At 33.7% G+C, this 27,852-nt stretch overlaps 1 protein-coding gene across 1 annotated transcript; it reads right to left on the reverse strand.

The window, feature by feature from the left end:
* Nucleotides 1–15,737: 15,737 nt before the first annotated feature.
* LOC107607663 (putative BOI-related E3 ubiquitin-protein ligase 2) lies at nt 15,738–17,866 on the reverse strand. The gene is made up of 4 exons (XM_016309590.3): nt 17,665–17,866; nt 17,504–17,589; nt 17,027–17,319; nt 15,738–16,418 (listed from the first exon to the last, which is right to left on the reverse strand). The coding sequence occupies exons 1-4, from the start codon at nt 17,709–17,711 to the stop codon at nt 15,891–15,893; spliced, it is 954 nt and encodes a 317-aa protein (XP_016165076.2). The 5' UTR covers nt 17,712–17,866; the 3' UTR covers nt 15,738–15,890.
* Nucleotides 17,867–27,852: the final 9,986 nt, after the last annotated feature.

The raw sequence follows: 27,852 nt of genomic DNA on the forward strand, positions 1-27,852 counted from the left end.
TGATTTTTTGCTTGCAACAAGAACAGCCTGGAGAAAATTCAATTGTCAGATTGAGAGATAATTTATTAAGGCAAATGCAGAAGCAGTCATCCGGAGGCTGGAACTTCCTATTGTTATTAAAACTAATAGATCATGATAGTCAGGGCCAAAAATAAAAGTTAATGATTGCTAACTGGCTTTCCAACACAGTTCCACCTTCAATTTCCTTCAAATTATTTTCTCTCAGCGTGGTCCCACTACTCACTAGGTCTAAGATGGCATTAGCAATTCCAATCTAAATGAAGCAAAGGCAAATAAATCAACCAGATAAATATCATGTCCAGCATATGGCAGCAGCATCACTAAGATGGACGTAACAACAGTTGATTACTTCATTCCAGAAACAATTGACCAAAATTACAAATAAATGAATAAAAGGGTAAATGTTTTATACGGCCAAGAAATTAATTACTTTACTTCAACCATGTATCAACTGAGACATTACAAACCCCAATGAGTATGAAAAACTGTTAAGTTATAATGCAACACAGTCCATGGTTGATAATAAGAAAGCATAAACAAAAACTGTTAAGTTCTAGATATTATATTTTACCACCAATAATGGCTCTAATCTCATTGTTCCTATTCTGTTTCAAATTCTATGTACATCTCTTAACTTGCGTGCAGAGTAATTGTTGTTTTGTCAGCAGAAGACACATTTCCAGATAGCGCATATAAGTATCATTATTATTTCTTATGGCTTTATGTATAAATCATAAGGAAAAAATAAACAAAAAATAGATAAGAACATTTGAAAGTACACTCCCCCTAAAAAAAGAGTGTCTACACTTTTAAGATATCGGATCAGACATGGATAACTATAGTTCCATTATAAGAAGAAACAACACATATGAACCAGAAAAATAGAAGAAAAATAGAATCACTGATAAACAATTGAAACAAAGTTTTCTCTAACATATATCAAACACAAATTGAAATTAAACTTCACTCAAATTCACAAAAAACTTGCCATAGAAAAAGCAATAAAACAAAATAAAGTAAATAGAATCTGAGTTTGGAAAGAAGAAAAAAAAAATATATATATATATATATATATATATATACAAGAGATAGGGTGAAAACGACACCTAATAGAAAGCAGGGGAAGCGGGTTGCGCGGCGACAGCGAAAGCATGTTGAGCGGTGGTAGCAGAAGCGGGTTGCGCGGCAGCAGCGGAAGCGGGTTGCGCGGCAGCAGCGGAAGCGGGTTGTGAGGCGGCTACAGAAGCTGGTTGCGCTGCGAAGATGAGCGGACGAGAGAGATGGCAGAGGGAGAGAAAGAGACAATGGCAATCACTATTGAAAGAGGGAAAAAACCTATCAGAGCAAATGGCTTACAACATTAAATCTGGGATCAAAATTAAAAAAAAAGTGTATAAGTTAATAAACATAGAGCTCAATTTCTAATTTTTAGTTTTTCCAAAAATGAAAAAACAGGGTTTAATTTATAAATATTTTTAGTTGGATTAATGGTACTCCCACATAAAATATCGAGTAAGGAATCCATGGCCAACCTTTATTCTTATATTAAAAAAAGCCACAGATTTCTCCTATTTTTATATAGGAGTATGATTTTAACCACTACTAAAATATTTACAAAATAAATCCCTTTTTTTATTTTTATAAGAATTGGTAATTAAACATTTTCCCTCTAATTTTTTTGTTTTATACATTCTTCTTAGTTTTTTTAATCTGTGTTTCAAAGAGAAGAGTCCAGAGTTCTGCTAGGGCTTTTACCCCTCTCTCTGCTTCCCATCAACGTTGCTAGTTCCTTGTTCCTCCCCCTCTGCGGTATCTTGCTCTATGATCTTCCCCATGCACCGTGGTCGTTCTCTTATCCTCTCCATCCGTAGGATTGCTCGTTTTCCCCTGCATCATGCTTGTTCTCCGATCCTCGATGCCGCAACATGCTAGCGCCGCCACACTCGGGTCCACCACTTCATTGTTTTCTGTCGCCTCTCTGTTCCTCTTCTTCACCAGCGACTCTGATCTCTGTCCTTCTCCCTCCACCCCTGCCTCTGTGACCTACTCCTTAAAGGTTTTATTTTGTTTTTATTTTTATTGTACTTTATTTTCTTTTCTATGAAAATTTTATGTGAATTTGAATGTTCTTCGTCTGCCAGAGTATTGAATGTTGTTTTGATTTCAAAAGAATTTGATAATAAACCAGTGAAAAGTTTTAAAATGGATTAGGAGTCCTTGATTATGCTTGAATGATCGAATTTGATTGTTGTAATTTTGTTGGTAGTAACTCTTTTGATTTCTAATTGAATAAGGTTCCTACTTTTTTGTGAAAGTAGGGCAATGATTGTAAAGAACTAAAATACAATACATGGTGTCTTGTATGATGGGGACATTTGGGTTAGTATGATTTAACCAAATATTTTCCCTTATCAGTTAGTTTCACTTCCTATACTCAAATATTTTAGGCTTCAAAGTTCATGTTCTCTCTTTTCTTGTTCTGTAGTTTTGTTGCACTGGAGTATGCATGCACTGGAATGCTGACTGAGAAGAGTGATGTTTATAGCTTTGGGATACTTATTATGGAAATAATTACCAGAAGAAGTCTCGTTGATTATAATAAACCCAAGAAGATGTTAGAGGCTATAACCAATAATAGAATACAGTTTTGGTTTTAATATTCTTACACTGTTCTATTCTGATTATTTTCTCTCTTTTTCTGTTTTCTTAACTAGAATTTGGTATATTTTCAGGTTAATTTAATTGAGTGGTTGAAAACTATGGTTGGCAATAGAAAATCAGAGGAACTCATCAATCCAAACCTTCCTGAAAAGCAGTCTTCAAAGGCTCTTAAGTTTTGCTCTGTTGGTTGCTCTTAAATGTGTTGATCTAGATGCCATAAAGAGACCTAAAATTGGACACATAATCCACATGCTTGAGGCCGACGAGATCATATTCCGTGATGTATATTCTTTCCCTTTCTGCAACTCTGCATTATACATAACTGGAGAGCAAAAGCCAGACAATTCAGCATTGCTATAATTTGATTCTTATTTATCACTATTTTATCATTCTTTCTTGTAGGAACAGAGGATTAGAGGAGAATCATTGCGATCCCATCACAATTATCATCATGAGCAAAAGGACTCTAGCAGATATAGAAAGCGAATAGGTGGAGAGATCATTGATCAAAGTGAAGATGATAATAGCAGTAAAAATCTTGTCCATCCCACTAGGTTAAGATGATAGTTGTTAAATGGTAAATGTAACTATGTATTTATTATTTTTGGTTTTAGTAGTTTGCCTATATTAATTTCTACCTCAATCTTGACAACATGCAATGAGTGTATTTTTGCTGCATAATTTCCCCTCCCACCACAATTTGGGATTCATTGTATACTCATTCATTATTACTAAAAATCAAAATTTTGATGTCGTCCTTCTGCTTTATAAGACAAAAGTAGCTCAAGTGTTTTATAAAAAGTAATAATATTTTCAAGTTGCTCAAACTGTAGTATCAAACTACCATTGTCTCATTCTGGTTTCATCATAACTTATGGCTCCATCATAAATTAAGTGCTTGTCATTTTGTGAGTGTAGTTGTTATGAGCATTAGACAACAGAACATCAAATTTTAACGTGGAAAAAAACCTTCCAATGTGAGAGATAAAAAAAACCCACGGCAAGGTAAAAATTTTTACTATTTTCCAAATCAAAGCTACAAACAGGTCTCAAAACCTACAAGAACTACTAAGCATACATGCAGAACTCTTGTACAGGAATATAAATGCATAAACTAAATGGTGAAATCAATGATACAATAGACGGCCGTTACTTACGAACTTTTTGGCTACAGAGCTCGGATTGCAATCACACCTCAAAATTGAAGGACTATGAGTGAAGAACTCCAGGTAAACCAGAAAAAAATTTAACCATCCGATCATTCATTTGTTCAGGTTAATACACTAATTGTGATGTAGAGGGACTCTCAAAAAAGTGTTTGCTTGGGCCACACACAAAGGAAAATGATCATAACCTGCTTGATAAATACACAATGATGTAAACCAAGTTGGGTTGGTCTAGTGGTTAGCTCACTAGTCCGCTTAAGCAAGTGTCAGGGGTTCGAATCCCGCCTTGTGCATGCAACCCATTGGCTAGCGACAAACTCTTAAATAGAGCTCTGTACTGTGGCAGATTAGTCCTTGGCTTGCCGGGCTAGGGAATATCGTGGAAAACCAAAAAAAATACACAATGATGTATTATTCCTTTTTAACTTCAAAAACATAACCGAAAGGGACAAATTTAGCTTGAGAAAAGATTGACACAAAATAATAATACCACAATGCAAAATTTTACAGTGGATTAGTTCTTGGCCTGCCTGGCTGAGGGATACCGTGGAAAATAAAAAAATACACAATAATGTATTCTTCCTTTTTAGCTTCAAAAACAGAACCGAAAGGGACACATTTAGCTTGAGAAAAGATCGACACAAAATAATAATACCGCAATGCAAAATTTTACAAAAGTACTTAGATGCTCACCAAGTTGCAACTGCTATAGAAGCTTTCTAATGCACATTTTAATGGTTGAATCCAAAAAGAAAGTAGATCCTCAACCATAGCAGTTATCTATTTCTTGATTCCCTTGGAAAATCCATTTGAATTGGTATTCATAAGAAATGATATGAGATAGAGCAACTTTAAAGGGGAAAAAACTAAAAATCTATTTATAAGTGATTTGCAAGTTTTGAAAAGAATAATAACTTTTTAAGGAGAAAAAACTAAAAATCTAACTAAACTTATAAATTCTCAAACAGAGGCTTCAAAACTCAAGAAAGGGAGCAAATTGAGTTTATAGAACTTCTAAGATCATTCCTACTACCGCATACCAATGCTATATCCTATGGTGCATGGAATACAAGTGATAGTTCGAAGAGTTACCTATAAATTGTTGAATATGAATAATCATGATAGTAAGTACATTTTCTTCCTTCATCTTCTCTATAAGAAGGTGAAAGAATGTCTAGCACAGCACAAGGTGTTATTGCTGTGAAACAGTGCAGATTTCCACCATGCTTTGGATATAAAATCGATGTCTCGCATGGTGCAGTTATGACCTTATCAACAGCTAGCTTAGCCAGTCTAACTACAACAAAGAAAAATTATAACAAAATCATTTTAAAACATGAATGCAGAATAGCGAGTTTTATAAGTCACTAAATATAATATCATATTGTTTAATAATATTGATAAAAAGATCTCTTGAATGAGATATATAATTATGCAATTTTAAGTCCTCAACAGTAGTAGCAATTAGCCATAGAAAATTCTATAGGAAAATGATTAATCCCCCTAATACTCTTACTAATAATTCCCCCTAACTAATAGATTTAGAAAATTTTGAATGCTTTTTTTTTATATTTACAAGGCATTGAATACCTTTACTTTTTCACTTAATACTTTTTTTAATTTACTATTAAGACTATTAGGAGTAGATGTTAGGAAGATATATTATTACTCAGTGTTTTTTATATTTACATGTTCTCATACAAAAAATTGGGACAAGACAAAAATGTGTTACAGCGACAAATTAGTAAAAAAATCTATTATTCATAAGATTGAGAGTGTAATTCAGTTTTGACCTGTTGATTTTATATTTATTGTATTTTTGCTTTTATGAAAGAATTGTTGGTCATTTTTTGTTTAATTGATCTGCATATATTTTATATTAAAGGCTCTCTCTTATTGAGTTTATCAAAAAAGGAAATGAAAACGTTTTGGAATGAGAGAAGAAAAAGAGAGGTCAACGGACAGTTAGACCTGATAAAAGTGGAAGAGAGCTCCATCAATTTAGTATGAAAAAAGTTTTTATCTATCCTCTTTGATTGATTTGTTCTTCAACAAATTGATTCCAATTAACAATAACCTAGCAATTAAATCAAAATATTTTTGAAGTTTAAACTAACAAATTTTACAAAATACATCATGAGGTAAAATCAATCAAATCCTTTCCCTCAGTCATCCTTATTTTATTTTATTTTACCCAATAAATCAACATAATTGGAAACATCATTGACTTTATAATGATACAATCCCTGAAATTTACTCCTAATCCAATGAGTTCCCTCGTACAAGGCACCATGTATCATATTTTAGTTTTTCACAATCATTGTCCTACTTCTATAATAGAGGTTAAACTTCAAATAAGAAAAAAAGTAGGAACCTTATTTAATTAGAAATCAAAAGAGTTACTACCAACCAAATCACAACAATCAAATTCAATCATTCAAGCATAATCAAGGACTCCTAATCTATTTTGAAACTTTTCATTGGTTTATTATCAAATTCTTTTGAAATCAAACAACATTCAATACTCTGGCAAACGAAGAACATTCAAATTCACATAAAATTTTTATAGAAAAGAAAATAAAGTAATATAAAAATAAAAATAAAATGAAACCTTAAAGGAGTAGGTCACAGAGGCATGGGTGGAGGGAGAAGGACAAAGATCAGAGTCGCTGGTGAAGAAGAGGAATAGAGAGGTGACAGAAAACAATGAAGTGATGGACCTGAGTGTAGCGGCGGCAGCGGCAGCGTGTTGCAGCATCAAGGATCAAAGAACAAGCACGATGCAGGAGAGAACGAGCAATCATGCGGATGGAGAGGATCAGGGAACGACCATGGCGCAGGGAGAGGATCAGAGAGCGAGCTACTGCGGCGGGGGAGGAACAAAGAACGAACGACGTTGATGAAAAGCAGAGAAATGGGCAAAAACCCTAGCAGAATTCTGGCCTCTTCTCTTTGAAACTCAGTGATGAGTCTATATTTTACGATATATTTTGGTTTGATTTGAGTGGATTTCATCACATAAAACCCTGTTTATTCATCTAGATAGCATGCTTTTGAGATTTCTTCGTAAATTATGCTTGAGAGTGAAAACATGCTCTTTTGTGCTTAAATTAGTCAATTTTAATTCACTTTAATCCCATTTGATGCCTTGATGTATTTGTTAAGTGAGTTCAGGTTTCCAAGGCAAGTATGGGTTGAAGAAGTGAAGAAAGAGCATCTAAAAGGGGAGAAATCATGAAGAAAATGGAGTTTGGAAGCTGGTGCAAAGGTGCATATGCACAACGGTGACTTCGTGCAAGGATGCGTACGCACCAAATGTCGTGCGTACGCACGATGGAAATTCTGCGCAACCGTGCGTACGCACAGTAGGTCATGCATACGCACACATGCATGCTCGTAGGTCATTAATTGCAAATTGCTAGGGGCGAATTCTGGGCCTCCAAAACCCAGTCCAACTCATTTTCTGAAGCTATTTAAGGCCAAAGTGAAGAGGAATGAAGGGGGCAATTAGGTTTATCTTTTACATGCTTTTCTCTTAGTTTCTAGAGAGAAAAGCTCCCCCCTCTCTCTAAAATTAGGGTTTTTAGCTTAGTTTTCTTTTAATTTCAGCACTTTAATTCTTGTTTTAATATTGTTTCATTTATGTTTCTATGGTTTCTTGTCTTTATCTTCTTCATCTCTTTTGTTATTTTCTCTTTTATGTTAATTTTCATGTTATAAACACTCTTGTTATTTTAATTCTAATTAATGCAAATTTATGATTCTATCTTTACTTGTTATTACTATTTTCTTGCTTTGGTATATTTAAAATTTATTTTCAATGCAATTTAATATTATTTTATTTTCATGCACACCAAGTAAAATAAAATGCTTGGCTTAGTTTTTCCTCACTCTTGGCTTGAAATTGATGACTTTGGTGATCCTTGAGTCTTTGATATCCATTCTTGTGTGATATATTAGAGTAGTTAGTTAATTTGGTTTTCCTTGACTCTATGTGACCCCTTAGTGTTGACATAGGACTTAGGGATTGAAATTAACTATGCCTATTTGACTTATCTTCGATGTAAGGTTGACTAAGTAGGATTAACTCTTCATAATCATCATATGTTTGTGGTTAATGACTAGGATAGGTAGCCTTAGTTCTCAATTACTTGCCAAGAGGTTTCTTGCATTTTAATCTTCCTTGCTTTGACTTGTAATCGCTTTTGACTTTTATTGCTTTGATGTTTAATTTCTTGCATGTTTAGTTTTCACACTCTTGGTTGAGAAATTGGATGTTTGGGTGGAATGGAGTTGTGGATGTCCATTCCGCATTGTGTGGAAATAGTTAATTAATTTGGTTTCCATTGACGCTAGTCTTTCACTAAGTAATTAGTGAGTTGACTAGGACTTATGGATTGAGATCAATTATGCTTTTGACTAATTCTCAAGGAGGATTGATTAATTTGGATTGATTCCACACAATTGCCATGTTTGTAGTCCATAACTAGGATAGGACTCCCAAATTCCCCAATTCTCACCAAGAGCTCCTTTTTAGGACTTAATTTCCATTTCCAATGCTTTTGCTTGCTTTCCTTTGATTCCTTGCATCTTGTTTCAATTCTTGCTATTTACATTTCTTGCTCTCTTTCTTTCCCGACTCCCTATGCTCTCTCATAGCCAATAATTGTGCACTTCATTGCAACTCCTATGGAAGACGACCCGAGGTTTAATTACTCTCGGTTTATATATGTATTGAATTTATTATTTGACTTGGGAATTAATTGTTGATTTGGACTATGCTACCAACGATGGAATTCTATTTTGTAAAAATCTAGATCGACGATAAATTCTCATTGTCAAATTTGGCGCCGTTGCCGGGGAGTTGCAATGGTGTTGTTATTGGCTATTGTGCATATGTGAATAGTGTGAATAGCTTATTTTTGGTTGATTGTACATATGTTACTTGCTTATTTTTTGTTATTGTAAATATGTTAATATGTAAATAGCTTACTTTTTATTATCTTTTGTTTTTGTTGATGGTTAGAATTGGGATCCCGAAAGACATTGGACATTCAAGCATTGGTGGAAAGTCAAGCACAAGCCACCATAGCAAGGGGCTCTCCCAATTGTCTAACTTAAAGACATTAAATAAAAGTGTTTGGTAACACCTTTCCAACCCTTTCTTTGTACATAGTTTCAATTTATTGCATTTTGTCTCTTGTAGATAGCTTAGCTTAGTTTAATTTCAAGCTTAATTTGCCTAGATCTTAGTTTAGATTATGTGCTTTTGATGAATAATATGTGTTGGGGCTGAAAAACTATTTTAGATATCAAGTTTGGTGCCTTAGAGCACTAAAATTTTTTGAGAAAAAAACAGAGCGTGTGTGTGCGCACACACCTGTGCGTACACACACAACCCCAATTTTTGCGTTCTGTGCGCACGCGCACCAGCTTATGCACCCTCTGTTGGGAGCGTTAACTAGGGGTGGCAAACGGGCCTAAACCCGCCGGGCCGGCCCGCGTAACCCGCCAAAAAAGGCGGGCTGGGCTGGAAAATTGGGACCGCCAAATAGCAAAAGCCCGCTTAACCCGCACCGCTTAAACCGCTGGTTTTGGCGGGCTTTGGCGGGGCGGGGCGGGCTTCCCCGCCGGGCTTAGTCTTTTTTTAGCAAGGGGTATTTTTATAATTTTTTTTACCAAAACCCAACTTCTCCAACCCAACTTACAAGAGAATGAAGATAAAAATTGGGTGTTTTAGATTATGTTTGTTTTGTTTTAGAGACAATATTGTTAATTATGTTTTGGATTATGTTTATTTTGCTTTGGAAACAATATTTATAATTACAAAGACTTTAATGTTTGTGAATACAAAAATTATAATTTGTTTATACTTTTAGAAATTATAATAGTTAAAAGTAAAAAACAAAAGAGATTTTTTTATATCTTTATATATATTATTTAATAGTTAAAAGTAAAAAAAAAAAAAAGAGGATATTTGGCGGGCTTAGCCCGCCGGCCCGCCAGCCCGCCGTTAGGCGGGGCGGGCTAGGATTCTGGGACCGCCTCACTAGGCGGGGCGGGGCGGGCCAGCCCGCCAAATGGCGGGCTTCTGGCGGGGCGGGGCGGGGCGGGGCGGGCTTCCCCGCTTGCCACCCCTAGCGTTAACACACCTTGTGCGACCGCATCCCCTTTCCTTTGCCGCTTGTGCATCCGCACGGACCTGTCGTGATAGCTGGCAATTTTGACGCTTCATTTTCTTAAAAAAAAAACCTACATGTGCGTGCGCATAGACTTGTGCGCATGCACAACCTTCAACACCCCCTCTGCTCGTAGCACACGCACCCCTTGTGCGCGGGAACACCCCCTCTTTTCCCTTCTATGCGTCCGCACACGCCTCTGTGCGTGCGCACAGACCCATCTGTCCCTTCTGTTCGCAGCGCCTGCACGTTATTGTGCGCGCGCACACCTTCCCTTTTTCTCCTAGTGTGCGTACGCACACGTAGCTGTGCGTACGCACGCCCCTACTTTGTCACTTTTATGCTTCTTTTCTTTTTCTTCTCTTCTCTCTACTTCTTCTCTTCTTCTTTCTTCCACCTCTCTATTCTCTTACTTTTACCCTCTTCTCTACTTGCTTTACTTTATTTTGTTTACATTTCATTTTTAGTAATTATACTAGTGTTGCTTTAGTTTTTTATTAATTAAATAAGTTACAAGTGTCTGCTTAATATTGATTGGGTTGCTTGATTGAATTTCATCCATGCACTTATACTTTGCCTTAAGTTACTAACACCTAATTGGATTTGCACATTTACATGTTGCGTATTAGGTGAAATTTTTATAAGTGCATAATAAATTTAGTGAATTGAATCGAATTGCTTGTTCATCATGTTTTTTTTAAGTCAATATAATAACATCACGAGGTCCTTGTTTCTTGATAATTCTTTGTATTTGTTTGAGTTGACTTGACTTGATTCCCATCAAGACTTGTCACTTTTTGTAACAAACACCTTAACCATGTGATTATTTGATTTTTCCTAAGGATGAATAAGTAATTTTCGTTTCATTATTTCATTGGTTATTGTTTGTTGTGCTATTATATCAATTTCTCTCTTTCATTTGCACAACTTCAATATCCAATAATTCCTACATTCAATTCACTATTGATTATTGTTACCTAACTTTGCATGTGCTTCATTGATGCTTACTCATTGATTGCATCTTAGGCTATTTAATTGAGGAACTTATTCTTACCTTTTCATTGTATGGATGCCACGTTAGCCAGCCATTTTGTGTATTCCATACGACTATGCAAACTTTCTCAATTAGATGCTTATTTACTCTCTCCTTTACCCTTTTGTGCTACTTGCCCTATGATGCCTAATTATACTTCATTCATTCTTTTTGAAGATGAGACATGAAGGCAAGGAGCCAGGAGAGGAGGAGGACACCGAAGAGGGAGATGCCAAGCATGCAATGGACGTGGCAATTTTCACACAACCCAAGCTCCCGCATCCGCCAACCGAAGGTGGAGCTCTTGAAAGATATTCCCCCCGGATGATGTTCATGCATGGAGGACCGTGCAATGCTTAAGTGTGGGGTAGGATTCGTCATTTTGGGAGTGTAAACTTTCTTTTCCTAAACTCTTTGCACTTTATTTTTTTTCTTTCTTTTAGTAAATTTTTTGTATATATTTGGAGTGTTTTTTATTGCTGCATTGCATTTTTTCTTCTAGTATATATCTTAGCTTATGCATAGTTTATTTCTAGTTATTACATTTTGCATCTTTTGCATGGTATATAGTTTATAGATAAGAAGTTGTGATTGGATGATGTGAATAGTATAGCACCTAGTTCAATTTTGTCCTAATTGTTCATGTTAATTTTTGGTTGTTGAAAATTAGAAAGAGAACTAGAAAATTTTTGAACTTTGCATCCATCACGACATCATACATATATATAGGAAATAATTTTGGGTAAAACAACAAAGAATTTTCAAGAAATCTCTTTTTGGGCATTCCGATGATTAGATTTGAAAATTATTTTTGAACTTGCTTGAAATATTCTTTGTTATGGAACATAGAAAAGAGCTTGAACAAATATCTAGTGAGATTTGAGCTTTAATTATGTGGTTGCACATTTTCAACCACAAATTTTGTTCTTATGTGTTATATACTCCTCTTATGATTGTGATCTTAGATTTGCTTTAGTCTATATGTCCTATATTTGTTGTTTTGAATTGCATTTAGTATGATTGAGGCCATTTTTTGAAATTAAACTCACTAACCCATATAGCCAACCCTACATCTACCTTTGTAAACCACTTTTGAGCCTTTTAATTTCCCTTTGTTCTAATTTTAAGCACATCATCAAACCTAAGTGAAAGACCATGAATGTCCTTGAATTGTATCTTTGATTAGCTTGTGTTTGAATGTGTGCGTTAATCAAGTGTGGGAAAATTTGTGGGAAACATTGGTAGAAAGTTACTTTGGGTGTTCATTGAGAATATGTGAAAAAAAATGGGTAAACACTCATGCATTCATTACTCAAAACATATGCATCTCTCTTATATGATAAAGAAAGAAAGTTTGATGTACATACTTTGTATATAAAGAGAGAGAGAGAGAGAGAGAGAGAGAGAGAAAAGAGAAAAGAAAAGAAATGATAATAAGAATGTAAATAAGAGATGCATATGTAGTTGAATTGGAAAGGAAATGCATGAGTGAAGGTGAGAAAGGGATAAATGGGTAGTTAGGTGATTTTGTCATGTATATAGGATGATATAGGATTAGGTGGGATACTTGAGCTAATCAAAGATCCAATCTATTAGCCCACTTAACCATATTAATCCTACCCTTACCTTAGCCCAATTACAATCCTCAAAAGTCCTCATGATATTTGCATTCATTCCTCAAATATTAGTTGATCGTTAGACGATTTTCAAGTCTTTGAGAAACATGATTAAAGGAGGATTGAGTAGTTAAACCCTAAACACTGAGCGATTAGAGAGTAAACACATCCGATGAGGGGTTCAATTGCTCAATTCTATAATTCCATTGCTTATCTTGTATCTTCTTGCAAGTTGTTGAACTTAATTTTGAAAATTTTAAATTAATCTTTGGACATTGATTATATTGCTATATTTTCTTGTCTTGGCCCTAAGTTTGTAATTTGGATTGATTGAGATTCTTTTGTTTGTTTTTGCCAAACTCAATAGGAAGTATATTGTAGACATATATAGATAGCATTTAGTGTAGTTACATGCATATAAGTAGTTGCGTTGAATAAAATATTTACCCCTTCATTCATCTCCTTTGGTTGTGTTTAGCATGAGGACATGCTTGGTTTAAGTGTGGGGGAATTGATGAGTCCATATTTTACGATATATTTTGGTTTGATTTGAGTGGATTTCATTACATAAACCCCCATTTATTCATCTAGATAGCATGCTTTTGAGATTTCTTCGTAAATTATGCTTGAGAGTAAAAACATGCTCTTTTGTGCTTAAATTAGTCAATTTTAATTCACTTTAATCCCATTTGGTGCCTTGATGTATTTGTTAAGTGATTTTAGGTTTCCAAGGCAAGTATGGGTTGAAGAAGTGAAGAAAGAGCATCTAAAAGGGGAGAAATCATGAAGAAAATGGAGTTTGAAAGCTGCTGCAAAGCTGCATACGCACAACGGTGACTTCGTGTAAGGATGCGTACGCACTAAATGTCGTGCGTACGCACGATGGAAATTCTGCGCAACCGTGCGTACACACAGTAGGTCGTGCGTATGCACGCATGCATGCACGTAGGTCATTAATTGCAAATCGCTGGGGCGAATTCGGGGCCTCCAAAACCCAGTCCAACTCATTTTCTGAAGCTATTTAAGGCCAAAGTGAAGAGGAATGAAGGAGGGCAATTAGGTTTAGCTTTTACATGCTTTTCTCTTAGTTTCTAGAGAGAGAAGCTCCCCCCTCTCTCTAGAATTAGGATTTTTAGCTTGGTTTCTTTTTAATTTCAGCACTTTAATTCTTGTTTTAATATAGTTTCATTTATGTTTCTATGGTTTTTTGTCTTTATCTTCTTCATCTCTTTTGTTATTTTTTTTTTATGTTAATTTTCATGTTATGAATACTCTTGTTATTTTAATTCTAATTAATGCAAATTTATAATTCTATGTCATTTATTGCTTTCTTTACTTGTTATTGCTATTTTCTTGCTTTGGTAGTTTTACAATTTATTTTCAATATAATTTAATATTATTTTATTTTCATGCACACCAAGTGTTTAATAAAATGCTTGACTTAGTTTTTACTTAGTTTTTTCTCACTCTTGACTTGAAATTGATGACTTTGGTGATCCTTGAGTCTTTGATGACCATTCTTGTTTGATATATTAGAGTAGTTAATTAATTTGGTTTTCCTTAACTCTATGTGACCCCTTAGTGTTGACATAGGACTTAGGGATTGAAATTAACTATGCCTATTTGACTTATCTTCGATGTAAGGTTGACTAAGTAGGATTAACTCTTCATAATCATCATATGTTTGTGGTCAATGACTAGAATAGATAGCCTTAGTTCTCAATTACTTGCCAAGAGGTTTCTTGCATTTTAATCTTCCTTGCTTTGACTTGTAATCGCTTTTGACTTTTATTGCTTTGATGTTTAATTTCTTGCATGTTTAGTTTTTACACTCTTGGTTGAGAAATTGGATGTTTGGGTGGAATTGAGTTGTGGATGTCCATTCCGCATTGTGTGGGAATAGTTAATTGATTTTGTTTCCATTGACGCTAGTCTTTCACTAAGTAATTAGTGAGTTGACTAGGACTTATGGATTGAGATCAATTATGCTTTTGACTAATTTTCAAGGACGATTGATTAATTTGGATTGATTCCACACAATTGCCATGTTTGTGGTCCATAACTAAGATAGGACTCCCAAATTCTCCAATTCTCACCAAGAGCCCCTTTTTAGCACTTAATTTCCATTTCCAATGCTTTTACTTGCTTTCCTTTGATTCCTTGCATCTTGTTTCAATTCTTGCTATTTACATTTCTTGCTCTCTTGCTTTCCCGATTTCCCATGCTCTCTTATAGCCAATAATTGTGCACTTCATTGCAACTCCTAGGGAAGACGACCCGAGGTTTAATTACTCTCGGTTTATATATGTATTGAATTTATTATTTGACTTGGAAATTAATTGTTGATTTGGACTATACTACCAACGATGGAATTCTATTTTGTGAAAATCTAGATCGACGATAAATTCTCATTGTCACTCAGATTAAAAAAAAATAGGAAGAATGTAAAACAAAAATATAAGAGGACAAATGTTTAATTATCAATTCTTTCAAAAATAAAAAAATAGAGTTTATTTTATAAATATTTTAATGGTGATTAATCATACTCCTATATAAAAATAGGAATAAGAAATCCATAACCTAAAAAAAAGGTGTTTGCTATGGTGCCTAAAAAGTATTGCTTAATTACTAAAATAGGTAAAATAATTAATTTTATATTTTAAAGTATAAAAGTTAAAATTTTTTAAATATTTTAAAGTTTCTATAAAAAGTAATTTAGGCAAAATTTAGACACCAAACAAAATCACAGTAAAATTGGCCAAAAAAAATCATCTTCATTCTTCATTTTTAGCATAGTATTATCCTTATTTAAAACCCTACAACTACAAATTTAAGTGAACTCTTGGAACTTGATTGGCTTGCTAGATACCCAAGAATATATATATATATATATCTCTTTCGCATTGCACCACATGTTCTTATTTATAACAATCACATGAACTCACATGTTCAAAAAACTACGATCACGTAGCTAGAACCTAGAAGGCTACAGAAAGAAACCTATCATGTGAGTGATGAACTTTAATCAAATTGAAGACAGCTGTAACTCTTTCATGCATACAGTAACCTAAGCAACAATTTCCAGGGAACAAGTATTTGGTTAGCACCAGGTTCTTACACAGCTGAACATTCCTCACAATATTTGATATCAGTAACACAAGCAAACATGTGATTTTCATATAAAATTAGAGATTTCACATGTAAGACCATCTTTTTACATAAACACCTCCATGCCAATGAATTTAGAGGATTGACACACAGGACAAAAACTGAGCTTACTCTCGCAATTTTTACAGAGGCAGAGATGCCTACAAGGTAATAAAAGCATGGTGACTTCATTGACTCTGCAAGCCTTGCAAGTCATCATTTCTTTCATATTGTTCTTCTCTTGGGAGAGAAGTTGAAAATCAATGGAATGGCCGTTGAAGCATGAAGCTGTATCATCTACCTCACTGTCACCACATCCTTCCTTACTGTCTCTGCTATGGACATAAACTTGCTGAAGCTTAAATTTCAAAGCAGAAATCATATTCTCATTATATCTGGCTCGTTGTTGCCAGACATCGGCTTCAGCACTTAACTGCTCCATTCTCTCTTCAAGTTCTACGTTCTTCTTATTGATGGTTTCTACCTCAGATTCTTTCTCATGGAGTTTACGAAGGACTTCGTTTTCAATGATAGATAGACTCTGAAGTTGCGTTTCCTGAACTTTCCGTAGAATGGATTGCCGCATTTGTTCACCCTATCAGAATTAAAATAACGAATTATTGTTATGTTACTCGGATTAGACACTGCACACAGCTTTCTTGTTTATATAGATGTCTGTCAGAACAGGTTATAATGCATGAAATCCAACACGGGAATAAGTGATTTGAACTCTGAAGCAAGTTACTAACAAGTGCAGTTTATTGATTGCACAATGATGAAGAAAAGGAAAGATGAAGAAGCTCGATCTCATTATTACAGATCCGACTCTCCAGCACCAGAGTGAGAAATCTGGAATCTCACATTTACAAGCTAAACCAGCTTTACAACACCAATGATTCTTACTAATCATAACTAATTATCCGAACACACATTGTCCTTTTCAATCATCAAAGACAACACAAATGATTAAACAGGTATTTTCAAAAGCCAAATATGCTAACCCTGAACATAAGCACATTCCATGTAGAAAGAAAATTTGATAGCAACGATGCATACAAGAACGAATAATTTGATCTTCATATCACAGAGCTAAAAACATCCATCATGAATAATCATTGCAAGTTGCATAATAATGAAAATAGCATATTGTCATTTAGCAGCAGAAAACCCTAATTAAGCAAACATGGAAATTCCTGAACTAACCTGTACTCGGATAAATCTATCAAACTCAGCATCCTGCTGAAGTAACTCTCGATCAATATCGTCGACAACAAGCGAAGACAAAGCAGAATCTCCGGTGGAAGGAAAACGTGTATTGTCAAGTGACAAACCCAACCCAGTGGAAACCGGTCGAAGCTGCATGAAATCAACACAGGATACCTGAGAATTGTTCTCCAAAAAATCATGTTCCTTTAACCTTTTTCCCTCCTTCTCCAAACCGTAACTCCATTGCAAATCGGCACCGCCATCAGCCGGAGCAAGCCCAGCAACAATTACTATAAAAACAGCACGAAACCGCATACCCAACAAAATGTTAATGAAAATTCAAAGTTCAAAATAGAAGCTTTGAAGCCTAGGTGATGCAAAGTTGCTTCCTTTCTTTTGCAGGTAGTGAAAGTAAGAAGAGAGAGCGAGAAAATTGCAAAAAAAAAAAAGACATAAATGGAGAAATTGACATACAGGGAGGACTGTGGAGCAAATCGGCGGGGTTAAAGTAGGAGTTGGGTTGCGACATCTGAGCATCAGAATCGATCGTGTGCAAATTTCTGCGGAAAAAGAAGACAGATTAAGGGAACTTTATTTTTAGGGGTTTTAGAAAATTTGAATGCAAAGAAAATTACATGAAAGATTGGGGTTTGTGTGGTTGGTAGTGTTGTCGGAAGTCCATGGAAGCGGATGAGATGAGCACTGCACAAATCAGGATTCAGGGAACCCAACCGGAAATCTCTTTCTAATTCCAACTTGCTCCTCCGCCCAACGATGAACGATGTGCTTTGGTGTCAAAGAGATTTAAAAAAGACCGTCATAAAACCAAAAAATTCTTAAATGGGAATAAACTTTTTTTTTAATAATATCAATTAATTTTTTTAATATTTTAAATGTTAAATCTTAAATTTTAAATTTTAAAACTTAAAAAAAATAAAAAATAATTTTACAATAAATAAAAAATAGATTAATGTTATCAAATTAAAAAAATTAATTCTAAATGTTAAACTCTTAATAATATCTAATTTTCATATTTTGATCTAATTTTATTTGTTATTATTTCATGTGTAGTACATTACAACGTTACTCTTATTTATCGTGCAAAATTACTTTTATTTCCTATACTTTTTTTTTTGGTTATCTTTCCTTTCTTCCATAGATATGTGGGAAAAAAAAAAGGAGAATTATAAGGTACAGATGTTATATAGTATGGAGATACAGAGATTCTTTCATTTTTAATGTTCAAAGGACACGTAGTTGTTTTCTTAAAATAAGGCAAGAGAATGTGATGGCTCATTAACTCTTCAATAGTTTGCTTAAGTGGCTGATCTCTGAATCAAATCATATTCATCACTCATCAGTTACACTAGCTATTACTATGCTGAACTTTTTTTTCTTTGGGTATTATTATTATTATTATTATTATTATTATTATTATTATTATTATTATTATTATTATTATTATATATTTTAGTATTTGATTACCAAAACAAATCTAAATTCTAATCCAATTAGAGCGTGGAATCTAGATTAATAAACGACAAATATTATTTGTAAACTAAAATTAATCATCATATATATATATATATATATATATTATTTAATTTATTTTTAATATATATTATATTAATAACTAATTTTAACGGATGATTTTAATATACATTTAATATGATTATTTATAATTATTAAAACTATTTCGGTACTTTATCTTTTTCTAGATTTCATTTGTTATTTATTTTTTTTCTTTTTTCGGCACATAAACTCATTGTTATTAGGTGAATTTTTTAGTGTCTATAATTTTTTTTAATTTATCTAAAAATAGAGATAGAATAAAGTGAAATTTATCTCTTAAATTTTGAATTTTATGAATAAATGTTAGGCATTGTTATTATACTTAAATGCATGTTTCAAGATATCTTCCTTTTTTATTTTTCTTATGCTAATTATATTCTCTATTTCGTTTATTATTTTTTCTATAGAAATTTAATTTTCAATGATTTTATAAGTAACACTTTGTGTATTTAATTTGTTACATTATAAATAATTGGGTGAATATCCAATTCGATTTTGGATAATTTTTTTAAAGAATTACAAGATTCCTAGTAAAAAAAATATTTTTTTAGTTCTTAATTTTTAATTCTGTAAGACTGATTAATCTTTCTATCAATAATGAACTCTCTCTTAAATTAACAAAACGTACCTACATAACACTACAGTTGATCTGTCCATTAAATATTTCATGTTTGACATGCTTAATTTTGTTTTCGTTGCGGCACAATGTTAATTTTGATCAATTTTGTTATAATAAAAAAGTCCTTCACATAAAAAATTAGATTCATTAAGTCTTTTGAATTCATTTTCATAGTCCTATAATTGAACACTATTATTTTCTTCAACAGTATAAAAGCGGGTTAAAAAAACATGATAAATTATGTTATATTTGATTTATTTCATTTGGCTTATTTTAATATTGTGAAAACTTGTTAAAATTGTTCAATCTCATCAATTCACTCCTCCCAAGTATCTTGTGTTTATTAACTAACAGGTTTTAGATTTATTTTAATTTTTTTTCACTTTCATAATTAAATAAAAATTTCAAATATAAAGATCAACTATCCAAATTTATGTAACTTTTTCTCAATTGACTTTTCTCCAATTAAAGAAAATATCATTTACAATGTGTTATTAGCTATAATTTTTAACCATGAAATATTTACCACCTTCAATAGTGATTATATTAAACTAATGTTTCAATTATTTAAAATTAAATCTTAATTGATAATTCTAAAATAAAACCAAATTATTCCAAAAAATTTTATTGACTTCATAATAAATAATATTTAATTGATAATTTAGTGTCAACTAAAATTATATATTCAAATACCACTTAAAACATTGTTTTTTGTGTTTTCATGAGCAGATATAATTTATAATTTTAATTAATTTTTTTTACTATTACTATTTGCATAATCATCCTTTAATGTAATTTTTTATTACAATAACATAAATTTAGTATTTGTTAGATGTATGTCAAAAATGTGCCATACATATTTAACTGGAAAAAGACTAAAATTATTGTAAAATATTCTAAATAAAATTGAATTAATTTATTTTATAAAGATAAAATTAAATTTCTTTGATCGATTTTTCAAGTAAAACAAACGTTTTTCCTAAAAAAATATCTTCATATTAGTTTTATAAACTAGGTAATATACAATGAATAATCTTATAGTTGTTTGGGTTATATGAAAGCAAACTTGATTTTAGTGCAAGAAGTTCAATTCAATGTTTTTCATAGGGTATTCTAACAGCATTTTTTGTTATTGGTTATATTCGATTTTCACCCTTATGATCCCACCTTTTTCTCATAAGAAGAAAAAAAAAAAAAACAAAAAAACTAAAACAAAAAAAAATCCTCATTATTTTGCACGTTTCCAGCTAAGGAAGCAATGACTTCCAAGCTAGTTATGAGCCACACCTTTAGTATTCTCTATCAAGCTCCTGTTACACTTCATACCACGTGTTGTTATATGTGTGGTTAAAATGAAATATCTGTATATATCTGTGCAGATTTACTTCTATACAGTAGTATTACCCAAAAAAAAAAAAGACGCTATGAATACCAATTCATTTCCATTTAATAAAACTCCTTTCGAAACAAAAATTTATTTGATTAGTGCCAAAATACTTCTTTTATCATAGAAAGATAAACAAAAATAGATCATTTTAAATAATTTTGAACTATAAGTAGTCTCTATAATTCGACTTTTATTGTCTATTCTATTATATAAAAATTAGATTTTTATACTTAAACATAAAACTGACATGACATACTTTTAAGAATATTTCTTAATTTATTTTTTTAACTCATTAAATACAATTTATTACGATGGATTAATTATATCAATTAATTGATTTGATTAGATATTTAAGTATCACACAATTTAATATTATGTATACTTAGAGGCGGAATTTAGTTGAGACAATGGAAGCCATTGTCCCCTTTCCCAAATTTTTTATAAAAAAATTAGTAGTACTTCTTCAAAAAATAAAAAAATAGTTCAGTTGACCAAAATACGTTACTATGATTTAAAGCACTCAAGTTTAATTTTCATCTCTTGCTTTTATTGCCCAATAGTTTTTAATTTTAAACATTAAAAACATGTTAGATTTGGACTGAATTGGGTGAGCTTTTGTTGGCTTTCACAATACATCAAAATTAAAAGATAAAATCAAATCAAATAAAAAAAGTTATCTAACAAAAAAACAAAAAAAGATCAACTAACAATAAAATCAAATCAAATCAAAAAATTATCTAACGAAAAAAAGATAAGAATAAAAAAGATCATCAAATAAAATAAAAGATAAAAATCATCGGTATAAAAATACGCTGCTTTGCTAGCAACTTCTCTGTTCGAATTTCGCATCTCTCTATTCAACAAGCAACACTCCCTCTACTTTAAAAACTAATGAAAGTTATCTCCTGAGAGTACCCTGAAAGTACCCATAGGACTTTGTGTTGCACCTTGCTAGGGTTTTTTGTGTTATCACGCGTTTATTCAAAATTATATCTTGATTTCACCAAAGTAAGAGTATTCTTAGCTAATTTAGAAGGGAGTACAAGGAGAGATCAGATTGGTATGGAGAATATGGAGGAGATTGTGTGTTTGGCCGAAGATGATATCAAATCAGGATTAGAGGATTGTTCAAGGAGTTTAGTTGAAAGGTTGATGGCAGATAGAAGCTTCAGTATGGGCATGATAGAGGCAGCATTTTTTACAATTTGGAATCAACCAGAGGAATTTCGCTTAAAATACCATGATAAAAATATTTATCAATTCTTCTTCGCTAAAGAGGCTGATGTGATCAGGGTGGAAAGGGGTTCTCCATGACTCTTTAAGCAATATATAATTCATGTGAGACGATAAAATGCAGAGATGAATGTTAGAAGAGGCGGATTACTCATTAATACCTACCTGGATCAAATTATGGGTATGCCAGACCATTGCAAAACGAAGGAGGCTGCCCGCAAAATTGAAGAAAGATTGGGTGAGGTGAGGCTGATGTGATCAGGGTGGAAAGGGGTTCTCCATGGCTCTTTAAGCAATATATAATTCATGTGAGGCGATGGAATGCAGAGATGAATGTTAAAGAGGCGGATTACTCATTAATACATACCTGGATCTAATTATGGGGTATGCCAGACCATTGCAAAACGAAGGAGGCTGCCCGCAAAATTGGAGAAAGATTGGGTGAGGTGCTGGAAGTAGAGACTTACTGATGAGAAGTAAGGATGATCGGATCATGAAGGTGAGGATTAATTTAAATGTATCATGAAGGTGAGGATTAATTTGAATGTTACTCACACACTGAAGCAGATTATTAGAATGGCTAGTCGAGATAAAAAAAATTTTGAAGTCCAGTTGAAATATGAACGCTTAGGGATATATTATAGTTTCTGTGGATTTATTGGCCATGATTCCAGAAATTGCAGTAAATTCTTGAAAAATTCTGCTGATCTAAATCAAAAGGAGGAAAGGTGGAGTACTCAACTAAGGGCAGAGTTCACATGGTGGAAGCTGGAGGATAATAAAGCTGGAGGATAATAAGGAGAATGTAATCCCAAACATAAGTAGAAGAGGAAGAGGAGGAGATCAGTTAACCAAAAAGCCAACCCCTGTTAGTCTAATCAAAAGCTTTTCCAAATTATCCTGTAATGACGTCAATAAAAAAACCATGATCCACATCAAACCTAACACAGAAAATCAAAATTCTCCCGCACTAGACCTGCACATTCATATCCCAAACCAAATATTACCTATTTCTCTGTCTCAAAACAGTAGTAAAAAACATGACCCTGCAGGAGTCGAAGAGGTAATGGAAGAGTCATTTTATATGGAGGAAGTAGGCACATTCCAACCGGGTAGTAAATCTGGTAAAGACTCTAGAAGCTTAAAGAGGTAGAAGATTAAGCATTTAGCACGACAAAGCAATGAAGCTGGAAACATCAAGATGGTTACAGGAATAAAACGTAATGCGGAGACTAGGGAGGAGGTGGAGGAAGGTCTGATTGATAAAGAAGGGTCAGTAGAGAGAAATGTTGACTGGGGTGAGGGTGCCAATCCATCAAAGGCACCCATGGGGCTATGAAGTTGATAATGTGGAACTGTCGGAGTTTGGAAAAACTCTTGATAGTTCACAACATCAAAGGGATGCAAAACTCCCATTTTTTCGAGGTGGTGTTCTTATGTGAGACAAAGAACCAATCCTCGCTAGTAGAAAGACAGCTAAAAAGTGTGGGTCTCACGGAGGTATGTTGTGTTAATCTTAATGGCACGGTAGGAGGCTTGGCTCTGGCATGGAGGGAAAGAGTGAAAGTGAAGGTGAACAGCAGTGCAGAATTTTATATATCCTTCTCAATTGAAGATCAAGAGAGAAAAATCACATGGGAGATGTTAGGGATTCACCTCCACAGTACTGACCAGCTGAGAGATACTCAATATGAGGTCTTGCTGGAGATTATTAGACAGCTCGGAGAAAGATATGTTGTCATTGATGATTTTAATGCCATATTATCATCAGATGAAAAGGAGAGAGGAAGGGAGAAATTATTTCAATCCATTCAGAAGTTTCAAAACTTTATGAATCATGGATGCCTAGTGGATATGGGGTATCTAGGGGAGAAATTTACATGGTGGAATCGGAGTTGTCAAGAGAGAGTAATCAGAAAAATACTAGATAGAGCTTTTTTGTCTCTAAAACTGAGGGAAGAATATCCGTGGGCTACACTCACACACTTGGATGAAATTGGTTCAGACCATCGCCCTCTGCTATTAAACTTAAATTCAGCAACCATCAAGAGTAAAAGCAGGTTCAAATTTCAAGAGAGATGGTGTGAAGAGGAGATGACAGATTCAATAGTTAAGGAGGTGTGGCAAACAAGCTTCTCTGACTCACCAATGTTCCAATTGTTTCAGAAACTAAAGCGCTGCAGATCTGAAATAGTTAAATGGCAAGCTTCGGGGGTAGAAAATTCTAGAAAAGAAATGGAGAAGATTGCGACTAAACTATCGGCGTTGAAGGAAGATCTCAGCTCTGCTAATAAAATAGAGATCTTACAGCTAGAGGAAGAGTTGAGTAATGCATGTATTATGGAGGAAAGGTTCTGGAGGGAGAAAGCTAGAATTGATTGGCTTAAATGGGGAGATCAAAACACAAAATTTTTTCACTCCAAGAGTCAAGTTAGAAACAGGAGAAATAAGATATGGAGATTAGAGGATGAGAATGGAGAGTGGTGTACTACTCTAGAAACAATTGGGGTGAGAGCGCAAAGATACTTTGAAGAGTTGTTTACAACAGGGAATCCTCAAGATCCTTCCTATGTGCTGGCTGGGTTGAGAAAGAAGGTCTCCTCTGAGACTAATCGGCACCTTACTAAACCGATTAGTGAAGGGGAAATTAAGAGGGCAATTTTTTCTATTAACCCGGGGGCTGCCCCGGGAGATGATGGATTCACGGCAAAGTTTTTTCAATTTTATTGGAGAATCATCGGAGGGGATGTATGCAGGGTAGTTAAGAGCTTCTTTGGTGGAGAAAAAATACTAAAGAGCTTCAACCATACTCAAATTTGTCTAACTCCAAAGACTCCAAATGCAGAAAATATGTCGCAGATCTGACCCATCAGCCTAAGCACCGTATTTTATAAAATTATTTCCAAGGTACTTGTCCATCGCTTGCAGCCTCTTATGAATAAAATAATTTGTGACAATCAAAGTGCATTTATTAGAGGAAGACTTATTAGTGATAATATTCTTGTGGCTCATGAATGCATGCATTTCTTAAAGAATAAATCATTTGGGGCACTGATCTAGCTCTAAAGGTGGATATGAGCAAAGCCTATGATCGAGTGGAATGGAGTTTTGTGTGGTTCGTAATGAAAAAACTTGGTTTTTGTCAGAGGTGGATAGAATGGGTAAAGGAATGTGTCACTACTATTTCTTATTCTATTATTGTGGAAAATTCTCCTATTGGTTTCTTTAAACCAAGTAGAGGGCTCCGGCAAGGAGATCCCCTCTCACCCTACCTTTTTTCTATTATGTGCAGAAGGTCTATCATTTCTGCTCCACAAAGGAGAACAGGATAACCTATTTCAGGGGCTTTAGTTGAACATCCATCAACCACCTTTTATTCGCTGATGACTCTTTACTATTCTGTAAAGCAACTCCACATAATTACGCTAATTTGATTAATTTTATTCAACAGTATGGCTCCCTAAGCGGTCAGATTATCAATTTCAATAAGTCTGCAGTATTTTTCAGTAAGAATACATCTCATGCTATTAAGGAAGAAATCGCTACTTTTCTTAGAGTCCCTAATATTGGTGCACAAGATAAATATTTGGGTCTCCCATCTCTTGTTAACAGATCTAAAAGTCAGACATTTGCTTATGTAAAGGATAAGGTGTCGAAGAAGCTACAAGATTGGAAGCGTCAACTATTGTCATCAAGTGGAAGAGAAATCTTAATCAAAGCTGTGGGGTGTGCTATACCTATCTATACTCTAAGTTGTTTCAAACTGCTCGAATCACTATTAGATGATATTCACAAAATGATGATGCAATTCTGGTGGGTCAAAAACAGAATGAAAAAAACTCTAATGGATCAGCTGGGATACAATGAGCAGAATTAAAGAGGAAGGCGGTATGGGGTTTAAAGATCTCAAAGCATTTAATCTGGCGATGCTGGCAAAATAGGGATGGAGACTAATGACTAAATCAAATTCTCTATTTTATAAAGTCTTCGAAAGCAAATATTTTAGACTTACCTCTTTTTTAGGAGCGAAACCATGCCTGAGACTATCTTGGGCTTGGCAGAGCTTATTGGAAGGCAGAAAAGTACTGGAACAGGGTACCAAATAGAAAGTCACGACACATGGTATAGTAAAATTCAAAGAAGATCCATAGTTTGGTAACTTACCTCCATTTCGAGTACAGGAAGAAGACTGCAGTGATGGAAATCTGATCTGGCTAAGACAACTATTCAATGAGATAGGGGGTTGGAATACACAGCTCATTCATAGTAAGTTCAGTCCCAACATAGCACAACAAATCTGCCAAATGGACATTGAAGAAGGTGAAGATTCAGTCAGGTGGATAAAGCATGATTCAGGTCAGTACAATGTTAGAACGGGATATGAAGTAGCTTACAAGTTTTTTCATAAGCCTATGGAAGATCTTCATGTCAGATTTCAAAGTAGACAACTATAGAGGAGCATTTGGGAGGTTCGATGCCAACCAAAAATCAAGGCATTTCTATGGAAATTTGCTCACGAAGGGCTAGCAGTGAAGACAAATCTTCATAAGAGGATACCTCAGATCCCCAATTTATGTCCGCGATGTTCTTCACTGCCAGAAACGTACCTCCATGCTCTGATTTTCTGTCCGGGAGTTGTGCAAGTCTGGAATCAATCACTAGTAACAAGTGTGATTTCCAGAGATCCGACTATGGAACCATGGGAGTGGTGGTGTCAGTTGATGGAAGCGATGAGAAGGAGAAGAGACTCAAAAGAAAAAATCAGTCAAGTAAGTTACCTTCTATGGCAGATCTGGATGTCCAGGAACGCTCTCATTTTTGAAAATTGCAGACTTGAGGTTGGGGAAATTCTGTTCCAAGCTCTGACATTTGCGCAAGAATTTGGGTGACTTGGGAGGCATAGCAACTGAAACTAAAGAGGAGAGAATAGCTTGTCCTTTTTGTTTTAATCCCTACTGCTTTAGCTTGGTATTATTGTTTCTGGGAGTTCCCCAAATTTTTATTATTGTATATGCTTATCCCTGTTTGTGTGGGTATTATAATTGAATCATTTAATTGCAATAAAGGTATTATCTTTGAAAAAAAAACACTCCCTCTACTTTTGAATTCAAATATAAAAAATTAGGTATTTTTTATTTAATTTAATATTATTTTATATTTTATTATTTATTTAATTTAATTTTTTATATGATAAAAAATATTAGAATATCTAATAAGTATTGATATTATTGTATTTGTATAAATTGATAAAAAAATTCGATAAAAAAATTCAATAAATATTACAAATTATTGAAAAGTTTAGTTCTGATTCAATTATTGAAGATTTCAAGTCACTAAAAACTCGAAAAGTACCATTATAAACTATTTTATATTTTTTATCTGTAGAATTATTTATTTATTATCTTATTAGTAACAAACTTAAAGAATAATTATATTTATAAATTTTATTTTAATATAAATATTATTATTAAATTTTTTACCCCTCCAAAATTTTGTTTCAAACTCCGCGACTGTGTATATCAATTAATTGAATATAATTGTTAGAGTATAATTAGGATCAATTAGATCAATTAACATTATTCAACATATTTGAATATTTATTATAGGATATCACGTCTTTATTATTTCGATTCTCTTATCACTTATAAATACCCTTCTATATTGTATCATTTTACACAACTTGAATACTCACAAACCTTTTTTCTATTACTCCCTCTCCCCTTTCTAACATGGTATCAGAGCCATGGAATCCTTTTTGAGGAGGATAAGTTGATTTTTTTCTGGTGAAAGCATCGTACTTTTCATACTTTTCTTCCGTGCCATTTTTTCTTCTTCTCTTTTTGTCAATGCTTTGATACTTTTCTGACCTCACCGATTAGATCATCCACTACTAATTTATTCTCATGGAGAAATCTTATGTTTTTTGTCACCTTCCGATAGTTTGTCATCTCTTTATACTTTGTCACTTTTCAACAGTTTTTTGATAGTTCGCCATCTTTTCAACAGTTTTTT

Source organism: Arachis ipaensis, chromosome B7, assembly GCF_059453495.1.
Source record: "Arachis ipaensis isolate K30076 ecotype BB chromosome B7, ASM5945349v1, whole genome shotgun sequence".
NCBI classification, from domain to species: domain Eukaryota; kingdom Viridiplantae; phylum Streptophyta; class Magnoliopsida; order Fabales; family Fabaceae; genus Arachis; species Arachis ipaensis.

What these genes read in the sequence shown, in the direction of transcription:
- LOC107607663 (XM_016309590.3), bottom strand. Translation starts at nt 17,711, where the DNA reads ATGGACTTCCGACAACACTACCAACCACACAAACCCCAATCTTTCAT. An exon ending in TTTGCTCCACAGTCCTCCCT is followed by an intron (nt 17,320 to 17,503) that starts GTATGTCAATTT and finishes CTGTTTTTATAG; the next exon opens with TAATTGTTGCTGGGCTTGCT. An exon ending in ATAGATTTATCCGAGTACAG is followed by an intron (nt 16,419 to 17,026) that starts GTTAGTTCAGGA and finishes TAATTCTGATAG; the next exon opens with GGTGAACAAATGCGGCAATC.